The sequence below is a fragment of the Grampus griseus genome (assembly GCF_964374135.1).
Source record: "Grampus griseus genome assembly, chromosome: 19".
NCBI classification, from domain to species: Eukaryota; Metazoa; Chordata; class Mammalia; order Artiodactyla; family Delphinidae; genus Grampus; species Grampus griseus.
Window position 1 is genome coordinate 45,901,022 of NC_139013.1, and position 15,217 is coordinate 45,916,238.

A 15,217-nucleotide genomic window follows, 5' to 3' on the forward strand; every position below is an offset into this window, starting at 1 on the left:
CAGTATGGTACTATCACATAAGTGGACATATAGATCAATGGAACAGAACAGAGAGCCCAGAAATAAAGCCACACTTATATGGGCAATTAATTTACGAACAAAAGAGGCAAGAATAGACAATGGGGAAAAGACAGCCTCTTCAATAAATGGTGTTGGGAAATCTGGACAACTACATGCAAAAAAATCAAACTGGACTACTTTCTCACATCATATACAAAAGTAACCTCAAAATGGACTGAAGATTTAAATATAAGACCTGAAACCATAAAACTTCTAGAAGAAAACACAGGCAATAGGCTCTTTGACATCAGTCCCAGCAGTATTTTTTTTGAATATGTCTCCTCAGGCAAGGGAAGCAAGCAAAAATAAACAAACAGGACTACATCAAACTAAAGTTTTTGCACAGCAAAGGAAACTATCAACAAAATGAACAGGCAGCCTACCGAATTGGAGAAGGTATTAACAAAAGATATATTTGATAATATCCAAAATAAACAAAGAGCTCATACAACTCAACAGCAAAAAAACCACCTGATTAAAAATGGGCAAAAGGGGCTTCCCTGGTGGTGCAGCGCTTGAGAGTCCGCCTGCCAATGCAGGGGACACGGGTTCATTCCCCGGTCCGGGAAGATCCCATATGCCGCGGAGCAGCTGGGCCCGTGAGCCATGGCCCCTGGGCCTGCGCGTCCGGAGCCTGTGCTCCGCAACGGGAGAGGCCACAACAGTGAGAGGCCCGCATACCGCAAAAAAAAAAAAAAAAAAAAAAAAAGGGCAAAAGACACGAACAGACATTTTCCCAAAGAAACAGCCAACAGACACATAAAAAGAAAAGATGCTCAGCATGACTAATTATAAGGGAAATGCAAATTAAAACCACAAAGAGATACCACCTTATATCCATCAGAATGGCTATCATCAAAAAGACAACAAATAACAAGCATTGGCGAGGATGTGGAGAAAAAGGAACACTCATGCACTGTTGGTGGGAATGTAAATTGGTGCACCCACTATAGGAAACAGTATGGAGTGTGGACAAATAGCATATAATCTCACTTACATGTGGAATCTGAAAAATAAAACAAAACAAAAAAACCCAGACTAAGAGACACAGAGAATAAATGGGTGAGTGCCAGAGGGAAGGGGAGTGGGCTATGGCAAAATAGGTGAACGGGATTAAGAGGTACTAACCTCCAGTTATAAAATAATAAACCATGGGGATGTAATACATAGCATGAAAAATGTGGTCAATAATATTGTAATAACTTTATATGGGGATAGATGCTTACTAAACTTATTGTGGTGATCACTTCATAATGTATGCAAATGTCAAGTCACTTTGCAGTACACTTGAAACTAACATAATACTGTACATCAACTATATTTCAATAAAGAAACAACATTTATACACATAAGTAAATTTATATGAGAGTAACTTTTCTAGAGAGAATGAATAAAAATAGAAACTTGCAAAAAGTGAATCAATGATGTTTTGGAACTGGCAGGGTCCATAGTTGGTATAAATAAGTCTCATATTGAGGACAGTGATATCTGTAATTTTTAAAAATAAAAACTGTTTATCTCATAGCAATCTTTCTGCCATACAGTTCATAAACTGCATTCATATCTACTACTTAAACTGATACTTAACCTTCTTAGGTGGACAGGACAAGTTCTCCTCACATCTTCCCCTACTCCATGTTTTTAAACCTAAGGGGAGGCAGTCACACAAATAATGAGTAACTTGTATAGGATCTACACCTGGACCCCCTGCCTACAAAGTCTGTGGGTTTTCTACTTTAATCTGCAGCTGCCTTTTTAAATGTAAATAGAAACCTCTCATTTAAAAGGATGTTCATATTACCTGTTTGGGGAGAGTCTCTCGTCCACCAATACATGTAACTTCTTGCTCTGTTGAGATATCTCCGAGTTGCTCTGCCAAGTCGTTACCTCCTAGTTGCTCTGCCAAGTCGTTTCCAGAAATGATGGGATAGGTAATATATAAAAGAAGACATAAGTCAGGTATGAGGCTAGCAGGAGAGCCTGACTCACCACAGCTTTCCATTTCTAATTGATACTGTTGATGTAAAAGGAATGACAATTTCCCCAAGTAGCATCAATGAATCCTTTTTTTTTTCGCTGTGCAGCACGTGGGATCTTAGTTTCCTGACTGCGGACTGAACCCAAGCCTCCTGCAGTGGAAGCATGGAGTCCCCACCACTGGACCGCCAAGGAAGTCCCAATGAATTAATTTTTAAATGTAGACAGAATAGTAAACTAACCCACAAGTACCCATCACCCAATTTCAAAAATAATATTTTTCCAATCTTGTTCCAAATAAGCCCCCATTCCCTTTATTTTCTTTCCTAATAACAAACCCTAAAATGTGGTTTCACTTGTAAAAACTTTTGTAACACTCACTGATAAGGACTTTTTTTTTTTTACATAAACACTATACCTAACAAAATTAACAATACTATATCTAAAAAAGTTAACAATAATCCTTTAATACCATCCCAGGCACCCAGTTTGTACTCAAAATTTCCCAGTTGTTGTTTTGTGGCCACATAGTGAGGCATGCAGGATCTTCCCCAACCAGGGAACAAACCCATGCCCCGCGTAGAGTCTTAACCACTGGACCACCAGGGAAGTCCCTCCCAATTGCTTTACAGTTGCTCTTTACAATAGATTTATTCCAATCAGGATCCAAACAAGATCTTCAAACAGTGAGCTTGGATTGTTATGTCTCTTAAGTCTTTTTCATTTATAACAATTCTCCTTCACTTATTTCTATCCCCTCCTTGTCACTGATTTGTTGAGGGAGATTTGGTCATTTGTCTTATGAAATGTCCTACATCCTGGATTTGGCTGATTGCTTCCCGTGGTATTCCTTACTTACTGCTTCACTGCCTGCCTTTCCTATAAACTGGCCGTTAGACCTAGATGATTTTGTAGATTGAATTCTGTTTTTTGGAAAGAGGAAGGGCAGCAAGAAACTTAGGTTTTGTGCTTCTGATAGCAGTACACCAGGAGGCTTATACTGGGTTCAGGTGATGTCAGTCTGACCCCTAGACTATCTGGTTCCTCAACAACCTTTCACAGCTTCCATTAATGGTCAAGATAGTAATCTTAATTTTTAGTTATTTTTCTTTTTGAGGCTCAAATTGTTCCATCGTAAGCCAGAAAGAATCCCTTCAAATTGGCTCTTTAAAAAAAAATCTTTTTATTGAACTGTAATATGCATACAGAAAAGTGTACCATAAATATTTTTAGTGAATTTTCACAAACTGAACTATAAACCAGAACATCACCAACAACCCTAAGAGTGGCCCTTATACCCTTATGTCCTCCTTTTATCTTGGGTGACAGGCAGGGAGGTGACCTTGCCCCCCAAAAGTAACTACTTTACTAAATTTTAACACCATCGACTGGTTTTGCCTGTTTTTGTATATAAATGGCATCTGAGTTACCCACTTTCTGCTACTTCTGTTTGACATTCTTTGCAAGGTTTTTCCATACTAATGTGTGGAGTTGTAGTTCATTTTCACTTCTGTGTTTTACTGCGTAAAAATATAACATTTATTTATCCATTCTACTGCTAATGGGTTTGTGGATAGTTTTCAGTTTTTTCCTATTACAAACAGTGTTATTACATTCTTATACATGTCGTTCATGAACACATGTACTCACTTCCTTGGCTATATACCTAAAAGTGAAATTGTTGAGCCACTGGTTCTATATACATATAGTGAGTGTATAACAATACTAGCAAAATGTTTGTACCAGTTTACATTTTGATATAAAAGAGGACATCAAAATCATAAAATGTGGGGGAGGAGAGTAAGAAAATGTAGATTAAAAAAAAAAATTTCCTTAAATGTATTTGAGCCCATATGACTACCAGTCTAAGGCAAGCAGATATAGGAAAGGGTTACTATACTTGAAAAACAGGGTAACCACAAATTAAAAACATACACAAAAACCAAAAAGAAGAGAACATAAGTATAATACAAAAGATAATCGGGGGAAGGGATAAATTGGGAGACTGGGATTGACAAATACACACTACTATATATAAAATAGATAACTAATAAGAACCTACTGCATAGCACAGGGTACTCTACTCAGTACTCTGTAATGACCTATATGGGAACAGAATCTAAAAAAGAGTGGATATATGTATATGTATAACTGATTGACTTTGCTGTACAGCAGAAACTAACACAACATTGTAAATCAGCTATACTCCAATAAAAACTAATAATAAGAAGAATCAAACCACAAAAGGAAAAACAAAAAGAAAAAAAGGGAAAAAGAAGAAATATAAAATCAATGGGAAAACAAGGTTTAAAATGGCACTAAATACATATCTATCAATAATTACCTTAAGGACTCCCCTGATGGTGCAGTAGTTAAGAATCCGCCTGCCAACACAGGGGACATGGGTTTGATCCCTGGTCTAGGAAGCTCCCACATGCCACAGAGCAACTAAACCCATGTGCCACAACTACTGAGCACATGTGCTGCAACTACTGAAGCCTGCGCGTCTAGAGCCCATGCTCCACAAGAGAAGCCACTGCAAGGAGAAGCCTGTGCATGGCAACAAAGAGTAGCCCCCGCTTGCTGCAACTAGAGAAAGCCCGTGCACAGCAATGAAGACCCAACACAGCCAAAAATATAATAATAATAATAAAGATACATTTTTTAATTAAAAAAATTGAGAAAATAATAAAGAAACTGTAACATTAAAAAATAAATAAATAGGGGGCTTCCCTGGTGGCGCAGTGGTTGAGGGTCCGCCTGCCGATGCAGGGGACACGGGTTTGTGCCCCGGTCCGGGAGGATCCCACGTGCCGCGGAGCGGCTGGGCCCGTGAGCCATGGCCACTGGGCCTGCGCATCGGAGCCTGTGCTCCGCAACGGGAGAGGCCACAGCAGTGAGAGGCCCGTGTACCGCAAAATAAATAAACAAACAAACAAATAAATAAATAAATCGTATATTTCTTTAAAAAAAATTACTTTAAATGTCAATGGACTAAATGCTCCAATCAAAAGACACAGAGTGGCAGACTGGATAGAAACAACAAAAGCCTACAATATGCTGCCTACAAGAGATCCACTTTAGGGCAAAGCACACATACAGATTGAAAGTGAGGGGATGGAAAAAGATATATGGTGCTAACAGAAATGATAAGAAAGTGGGGGTTGCAATACTCATATCAGACAAAATAGACTTTAAGAAAAAGGCCATAAGGAAAGATAAAGGACACTATATAATGATAAAAGGATCAACACAAGAAGAGGATTTTAACTCATCAACATATATGCACCTAATATAGAAGCATCAAAATACATAAAACACAATTAACAGACATAAAGGGAGAGACTGACAGGAATACAATAATAGTAGGAGACTTTAACACCCCACTCACATCAATGGACGGATCTTCTAGACTGAAAATCAATACAGCAAACAGAGATCCTAAATGATACAACAGAACTGTTAGACTTAATTGATATTTTTAGAAATTATCTCAAGCATCTTTTGTGACCACGACAGCATGAAACTAGAAATCAACCACAGAAAAAGAAATGAGAAAAAAACGATTACATGGAAACTAAACAACATGCTACTAAAAAACCAATGGGTCAATGATGAAATCAAACAGGAAGTTAAAAAATACCTTGAGACAAATGACAATGAAAACACAACCATACAAAATCTATGGGATGCAGCAAAAGCAGTTCTTACAGAGAAGTTCAAGCGATACATGCCTTCCTCAAAAAACAAGAACATGTTTTTTGTCATAAACATGTCTGTTTATGACAAACTCACAGACAATATAATACTCAATGGTGAAAAGCTGAAAGCATTCCTGCTAAAATCTGGAACAAGACAAGGATGCCCACTCTCACCACTTCTATTCAACATAGTACTGGAAGTCCTAGCCACAGCAATCAGACAAGAAAAAGAAATAAAAGGTATCCAAATTGGAAGGGAAGAGGTAAAACTGTCATTATATGCACATAATATGATACTATATACATAAAATCTTAAGGACTCCACACAAAAACTACTAGAACTGATAAAGGAATTCAGCAAGGTAGCAGGATACAAGATTAACATACAGAAATCAGTTGCATTTTACACTAACAATGAAGTATCAGAAAGGGGACGTAAAAATACAATACCTTTTAAAAATCACACCCACAAGGGACTTCCCTGGCAGTCCAATGGTTAAGACTCCGCACTTCCACTGCATGGGGCATGAGTTCAATCCCCGGTCAGGGAACTAAGATCCCGCATGCTGTGTGGCCAAAAAAGAAGAAAGAAAAAAATCACACCCCCCAAAATAAAATATTTAGAAATAAACCTGACTAAGGAGGAAAAAGACTTATTCACTGAGAACTATAAAACATTAATAAAGGAAACTGAAGATGATTCAAAGAAATGGAAAGATATCTCATGCTCTTGGACTGGAAGAATTAATACTGCTAAAATGGCCATACTACCCAAAGCAGCCTACAGATTTAATGCAATCCCTATCAAATTACCCATGACATTTTTCACAGCACTAGAACAAATAATCCTAAAATTTATATGGAACCATAAAAGACCCAGAATTGCCAAAGCAATCCTGAAAAAAAAGAATGAAGCAGGAGGCATAACCCTCCCAGACTTCAGACAATACCACAAAGCTACAGTAATCAAAACAGCATGGTATTGGCACAAAAACAGACATATGGATCAATGGAACAGAAAATAGAGCCCACAAATAAACCCACACACCTACAGTCAATTAATCTTCAACAAAGGAGGCAAGAATATACAATGGGAAAAAGACAGTCTCTTTAGCAAGTGGTGTTGGGAAAGTTGGACAGCCATATGTAAATAAATGAAGTTAGAACACACCTTCTCACCATACACTAAAATAAATTCAAAATGGCTCAAAGACTTAAAGATAAAACATGACACCATAAAACTCCTAAGAAGAGATCATAGGCAAAACAAATCATACCAATGTTTTCTTAGGTCAGTCTCCCAAAGCAATAGAAATAAAAACAAAACTAAATAAATGGGACCCAATCAAACTTACAAGCTTTTGTACAGCAAAGGAAACCATAAGCAAAATGAAAAGACAACCTACAGAATGGGAGAAAATATCTGCAAAAGATGCGACTGACATGGGCTTAATTTCCAAAATACACAAACAGCTCATACAACTCAACAACAAAAAAACAACCCAATCAAAAAATGGGCAGAGTAAGTCAGAAAGAGAAAGACAAATACCGTATGCTAACACATATATATGGAATTTAAGGGGAAAAAAAAATGTCACGAAGAACCTAGGGGTAAGACAGGAATAAAGACACAGACCTACTAGAGAATGGACTTGAGGATATGGGGAGGGGGAAGGGTAAGCTGTGACAAAGCGAGAGAGAGGCATGGACACATAAACACTACCAAATGTAAGGTAGATAGCTAGTGGGAAGCAGCCACATAGCACAGGGAGATCAGCTCGGTGCTTTGTGACCGCGTGGAGGGGTGGGATAGGGAGGGTGGGAGGGAGGGAGACACAAGAGGGAAGAGATATGGGAACATATGTATATGTATAACTGATTCACTTCGTTATAAAGCAAAAACTAACACACCATTGTAAAGCAATTATACTCTAATAAAGAAGTAAAAATAAAAAAAAGATACAAGGAAATAAAAATTTTAAATAAAAATTACTCAACCCCCTCCCCCCCAAAAAAATAGAACTCAGGCCTACCGGACCTACTGAATCACAATCTGCACTTTTACAATCTCCCCAGTGTACTTGTGTACCCATGAATAGTTGAAAGGTACATTTCTACCTCGACATGTCTTTTCTGTCTGAGAAATACACACATTTTATCCAATTTGATATAAATAAAACACTCAAAAATGCAAAGAAAAAAAAAAGGGCAGAAGAGGGACCTCCCTGGTGGTGCAGTGGTTAAGGATCCGCCTACCAATGCAGGGGACATGGGTTCAATCCCTGGTCTGGAAGGATCCCACATACCACGGAGCAACTAAGCCCACGTGCCACAACTACTGAAGCCCGCACGCCTAGAGCCCATTCTCAGCAACGAGAAGCCACCGCAACGAGAAGCCCAGGCACCGCAACAAGAGAAAGCCCACGTGCAGCAACAAAGACCCAACACAGCCAAAAATAAATAAATAGATAAATAAATATCCTATGATAAACCATAATGGAAAAGAATATATAAAAAAAGAATATACATATATATATGTATAACTGAATCTCTTTGCTGTACAGCAGAAACTAACACAACATTGTAAATCAACTATGCTTCAATAAAAAAATAAATAAAGTGAACCTCTTACAAGCAGAATTAAAAAAAAAAATTTACACTCCCACCAGTACTCTATGAGAGGTCTGGTTGCTTTATATCCTTCCCAATACTTGATATTGTCAGTCTTTTAAATTTTAGCTGTTGCGGTGGGTGCATATCAGTTACCACACTGTGGTTTTAATCTGTATTTCCCTGATGACTAATCAAATCTCTGTATATATTTATTGGACATTTAGCTATCTTGTTTTGGAAATACCTTTGCAAATCTTCGGCCCATTTTTCTATAAGGTTGTAGAAGTTATTTATGTATTCTAGATATAAGCCCTTTTCTGGATATATGTATTATGAATGTTTTCTCTAGTCAGTGGGTTGCCATCTTACTCTTTTAATGATGTCTTTTTTTTTTTTTGGCTGTGTTGGGTCTTTGTTTCGTGCGAGGGCTTTCTCTAGTTGCGGCAAGTGGGGGCCACTCTTCATCGTGGTGCGAGGGTCACTCTTCATCACAGTGCGCGGGCCTTTCACTATCATGGCCTCTCTTGTTGCGGGGCACAGGCTCCACATGCGCAGGCTCAGTAGCTGTGGCTCACGGGCCTAGTTGCTCCACGGCATGTGGAATCTTCCTGGACCAGGGATTGAACCCGTGTCCCCTGCACTGGCAGGTGGATTGTTAACCACTGCGCCACCAGGGAAGCCCTGGACATTTCTGACTGCTGCACATCAAGAGGCACATAAAATCTGGTGGTTTCACTTTCTGAAATGCTAAGATTGATCAGTGGGTTCAGGTGGTGTCAGCCTGGTCCCTCTATTAAAAAGACTCCCACCAACCTTCCAATCTAATGGTTTGAAGAGTCACTGATGATCTTTGACTAGATACATCAATGCATTAGGAGTCACAAAATGATAATTTTCCCCCCTATCATTCATGGTACAATTACTAGCTGGAATTTTTCTATTAAAAAAAACTTCTTAGGGGGTGGGTGGAAGGGAAGAATAGGCAGAGCATAGAGAATCTTTAGGGCACTGAAAATACTGTATATGATATTATAATGATGGATGTATGTCATTATACATTTGTCCAAACTTATAGAATGTGCAACACCAACAGTAAACCCCAAGGTAAACCAAAGACTTCGAGTGATTACAGTGTGTAACTAACGCACCATTCTGGTGAATGATGCCAATAATGGAGAGGCAGTGCATGTATCTGTGGGGGAGGGAGGGGGGCAGGTGCATATGGGAGATCTCTCTAGCTTCTTTTCAGCTTTGTTGTGAACCATAAACTACTCTAAAAAAAAAAAAGTCTTAAAAACAAACAAACAGGGCTTCCCTGGTGGCGCAGTGGTTGAGAGTCCACCTGCCGATGCAGGGGACACAGGTTCGTGTCCCAGTCCAGGAAGATCCCACATGCCGCGGAGCGGCTGGGCCCATAAGCCATGGCCGCTGAGCCTGCGCGTCCGGAGCCTGTGCTCCGCAACGGGAGAGGCCACAACAGTGAGAGGCCCGCATATCGAAAAACAAAAACAAAAACAAAAAACAAACACTTAAAAGACCTTCTCCATCAACTATTTGGTTTTCTGGATACAGTTCATATAGGAAAGGCAGGATAAATGCTTAATCCTCTATTCAACAGTTTTCAGAGCAATGAGTTAGGGCTCTAATAACTTATTATGGTGATAAGTAAGGTTTTTTTTTTTTTAAAAAAGTGCACAATTATGAATTTATAGATTCACACAGATTTGATGTATTTCAATCTGTAATCTAAGAATACATTCATTATTCTTTTTAATGCTCAAACTGTCCCAACTTAGGCCAGTAGGATCTCTTTCAAGGTTGCACCTGTGCCTACTGATGTAACTGTGTAAGACTCAGACGGCTTCCTTGCTTTCCAGCACAATAAAATGCCCTAGGCCCATCTTGTATATTTCCTATCACAGACCTGGAAAGCCATTTCTCCAAGCCTTGGTCCCCTTTAGTGTGAGAAGACCACAGTGTAGGGTATCAGATAGGTTTTTTGGTTTTTGTTTTTTTTCTGGGTAAAGATTTAATTTTATTTATTTTTGGCTGCGTTGGGTCTTTGTTGCTGCGCACGGGCTTTCTCTAGTTGTGGCGACCGGGGGCTACTCTTCATTGTGGTGCACAGGCTTCTCCTTGTGGTGGCTTTCCTTGTTGCGGAGCATGGGCTCTAGGCGTGTGAGCTTCAGTAGTTGTGGCTCGTGGGCTTAGTTGCTCCGCAGTACGTGGGATCCTCCCAGACCAGGGATCAAATCCGTGTCCCCTGCATTGGCAGGCGGATTCTTATTCACTGTGCCACCAGGGAAGTCCCCAGAGAGTTTTTTAATACAAGCATACGCTTAAAGGGTCTCTGCACATCTACTGTTAAATAAACTTCCACTTGCACAACACGTAACATTACACTAGGACTTAAAAAGTACCGGACTAGATAGGGTGCTGAATTTACAAAGCTTTTCTTTTAAATAATCTACTTCCTTCTCAAATGTCTAAGAAAACGAAAGGGAATGTAAAATGCCATTATAAAGTGACCAACTCAATGGGTCACAAATCACATTAAATTGCAAGCCAGATCAAATCCTCTCTATATAGTTATGGCCAGTGAAAGCTCTGTACTATAAAGCATTAATCTATGACATTTGGGGTGAAAAGGCAAAGTATTAAAACACTAGTCTAGAGTTTCTAGCCTTCTGGAGTCTAAGCTTTCCAGATGTTGACCTTGTGGATCAAATCTGGATAAAACACTCACCTTCTAAAACAACAGCTCTAGGTTCCTCTGCCTGGACAACTCCCTCTTCATACTCTGTGGAGCTGTCACTGTCAGAACTACCTGATACCTGCAAGTCTTCAGAGACAGGATTCCTAGTCTCTGAACCATAAGAGGTGGCTGGCGAATGAGGCTGCGTCCTGCTCACTTGAAAGTAAGCATCCAGCGGTGATCTCAACCTATATATGCAGAAAGACAACAGAATTCTTGTACAATGTACCATCATCACAAGAATAATCCACAGTAATTTGGAGGTAAATCCTAGTCATTTTAATGCATCACCAGGCCATTAAATGCTGCCTTTGAACGCTGAAGTAGGAATAGAGATTCAGGCAGGTGCTGACTGGACTAGACATGCTCTTTCCACTCAAGTATTCCATTAGCCCACACTGAAGCCTGACCCCTCTGCTAAAAGCTAATCCTACTTTACTGGCATTTCTTTTGTCAATACCTTTTAAAGACATGACTCATTAATATAAAGAAAGGGAGGGAGGGAGGGAGGGAGGGCTGACTCAGCAATTTGTCTGCTGATATTAGGGGGCTGAAAAGAGAGTGGGCAAGATGAAAAAGGGCCCTATTTTTTTTTTCGGTACGCCAGCCTCTCACTGCCGTGGCCTCTCCCATTGCGGAGCACAGGCTCCGGATGCACAGGCCCAGCGGCCATGGCTCACGGGCCCAGCCGATCCGTGGCATATGGGATCCTCCCGGACCGGGGCACGAACCCGTGTCCCCTGCATCAGCAGGCGGACTCTCAACCACTGTGCCACCAGGGAAGCCCTAAAAGGGCCCTATTGATCAAATATGGCCTCATGGGATTCTGCTTCTGCAGCTACTAAGACCAAGGTCTTTTGAAGGTATGAAGCCTGGCTATGGTCATCATTGTCTCATCTCTTATTTTGAGCCACTTTTCAAGTCAAAGATGTCAAAGAAGGACAAAAGTTCTCTCTTTTGCCTGCTCAAACCTGCTGTTGAGCTCTCTAGTGATTTTTTTCCATTTACTGTGTCAACTCCAGTATTTCTATTTTGTACATTTTTATAACTTCAGTCTCTTTATTGATATTGTCTATTTTGTTGTTTTATACTTTGCTTTAGTTCTTTGAATATATTTAAATAGCAGATTTAAAGTTGGTCTAGTAAGTCCAACATCTTGGCTTCTTCATGTACAGTTTCTATTTTTTCTTCCTGTGTTTTGGTTATACTTTCTTTACATATCTTATTTTTTCTTGAAAACTGGACGTTTCAAATAATATAATGTGGTAACTCTGGAAATGAGATTTCACCCATTTCCAGGGTTTGTTGTTGTTGCTATTTCTTATAGTTGTTACTATTGGTTTAGTGACTTTTCTGAAGTTAATTCTATAAAGTTTGCATTCTTTGTTGTGTGTGGCCACTGAAGTTTCTGTTTGGTTAGCTTAGTGTTCAGTTCATGACTAGATAGAGATTTCCTTAAACACTTGGAATCAGTACACCTCCCAGTCTTTGGTGAGAGACTTGATGTGTGTGTTGGGACACATCATCAATAATCAGCCAGGCAGGTGACAATTCTGCCTCAGCCTTCATTTCCTGCTTATGCAGAGCCTCAAAGTCAGCCAGAGTTGAGAGCTTAGTGCCTTCCTAGGTCTTTCCTGATTGTGGGCCCAGCTGCACACAGCCCTGGGCATGTATGTGGCCTTCTAGATTCCCAGGAATATGTCAGAACTTTTCAAAACCCCATAGGAAGATCTCATTCTCCACCTTTTCCTTTTAAGCTTTTTGGTTAGTCTAATGTTTGCCCCAATGGTCATCCACTGCCACAGGCAGACCCTGGGGAAAAGGCTTTAGAATTTTCGAACTGGACAAGCCAGGGATTGCCTTTCAAGTGGGATCTTCCAGGAAACCAACAAACAGGTCAAAGGAAGAGAATTCTCTGGGGATGAGGCTTTGAAGGACCTCCAATTCCATTCTACTCTCTCTAGTTGCTTCCAGACTGCTGCCTTTTCACTGTGATTGCAGGCATTTAGTTTTCAAGACTACTATGGAGGGACTTCACAGTAAGTCCCTCGATAGTAGTGGTTAAGAATCAGCCTTCTAATGCAGGGAGCATGGGTTCGATCCCTGGTCGGGGAACTAAGATCCCACATGCCGTGGGGCAACGAAGTCCGCGTGCCACAATGAAAGATCCCACATGCTGCAACTAAGACCCAACGCAGCCAAATAAATAAATAAATTTTTTTTTTTTAAAAAAAGACTACTATGAAGCTGAAGAAGGGGATGGGAATAGGGAATGCCACAAAGCTTATAGTTCTTACTGAGATTCAGCTGGTTTGAGAATCACTCACTGAATTGCTACAAGTATTTGGTTAATTTCCAGAGTACTGAAAAGTTGATTTTGATAAATTTTGCCAGTTGTTTCAATTATTTTTTAAAAAAATAAATTTATTTATTTATTTATGGCTGTGTCGGGTCTTCGTTTCTGTGCGAGGGCTTTCTTTCTCCAGTTGCAGCGAGCGGGGGCCACTCTTCATCGCGGTGCACGGGCCTCTCACTGTCGCGGCCTCTCCCGTTGTGGAGCACAGGCTCCAGACGTGCAGGCTCAGTAGCTGTGGCACACGGGCTTAGTTGCTCCATGGCATGTGGGATCTTCCCAGACCAGGGCTCGAATCCATGTCCCCTGCATTGACAGGCAGACTCCCAACCACTGCGCCACCAGGGAAGCCCTGTTTCAATGATTTTATGGAGAGAATTTTCTGGGGTCCTTACTCTGCCGTTTTCACTGATGTCACTCAGGTTTCCTTTTCAAAAAAACATGCTAACCAAGTTTACAAACTTATTTTAGGAACCGTGCATGAACAGCAGCTATAGCTACTCATGAGAATAAGAATATAAGAACAGTATTTCCTAAGAACATTTTAACCAAATGAAATACATAATAAAGTTAGGCTATTACGTGCATATCAATAGCATTCTGCATAGAAACCAGTAAAAAATTAAGTGATTGACTATTTTTTAAAAAATCACTCATTAATATTGCTTTTACATAGCAAAAGAGGCATTTCCAAGGTCAGGCGGGGACATATAAAAGACGAACTATGAAGAGCAACTGGGAGGCAGTGCTAGGAGTACAGTCTTAGAACCCAAGAAATTCTCCTTTTTTCCCGCACTTATCATCTCTGAATTAAATAACAGTATAGTAAGTTCTTGCCCCTTGCTTACCCTCTATAGTCCTAGATTCCATAAGCTCCAAGAGAAACGGTACCCTGATCTGTCCTGTTCACCAACGTATCTTCAAGGCAAAAGTTCAGTCTCTCACATAGTGGAGTGTTACAAATATTTGATGAATAAGTGATGATGCTGGCTGTCAGAATCAAGCAGCCTCAAACAAAGAAACAGGAAAGGAGTTTGTGACCTTGGCTGAGAAGTAGTTGGGAAAAATATCCCACTATGCAGGTTTCCCCAATTTTGGCTTTTTGGTGGAGTCTGAGGCAAAAGCTGCTCACCTTGGCCCAGGCTCTCAGCACCTGGCCCAGGAATGGTCTGTCGGGTGAGTAATGTCAAACACCATAATGAGAAATTCACCTCAAGAAATTCAGAAGGTATAAGCAATAAGTCCTGGAAAAACTCACACTTTTATGTGAATTTAGTGTGGAATTTGTTTACAACACAATTTAAAGGAAAAAAAATTTTAACGCCACATTTATCTGGCTCCAGAATCCATGTTCTCTCCACTGAACTGCATAATTCCTTGCCTTTAAGGTTTATTCTCTTTGTGGAGACAAACATATGACCGTCAGTCAAATAGCTTAACTGACATCATTTAACATCTAAATTCTGTAGCTCAGTCCCTGAGCAGAGATTCTACGCACATCAAGCTATTTTCTGATTAGAGTCTGGCTTCAGTGTGGCAGCATCCCCTAGGTGAATCATGCTGACCATGCCAACAAGAGAATTTGGTCTCTGTGGTGTTTCTAATTTTCTCTGTAAATTGGCATCTGGTTTATAAGTGTCACTCTCCTGTGAACTGGTTAACACAAAAGTCCCCGACCAAGAGCAATCTCCACCCCCGCCTGCTCATGAGTGGATGAACAACCAAGCGTGAGGACTACTGCAAGAGGCCTCTTGACAG

At 40.2% G+C, this 15,217-nt stretch overlaps 1 protein-coding gene across 1 annotated transcript in view; it reads right to left on the reverse strand.

Annotated features, from left to right (window-relative positions):
* RFWD3 (ring finger and WD repeat domain 3) overlaps positions 1-15,217 on the reverse strand; it is a 40,832-nt gene that overhangs the window by 20,538 nt on the left and 5,077 nt on the right. Inside the window, exons 3-4 of the mRNA XM_082677780.1 lie at positions 11,098-11,294; positions 1,862-1,959 (exon numbers count right to left, since the gene is read on the reverse strand). Coding sequence (XP_082533906.1) covers positions 1,862-1,959; positions 11,098-11,294 — 295 coding nt within the window. The remainder of the gene's footprint in view (positions 1-1,861; positions 1,960-11,097; positions 11,295-15,217) is intronic.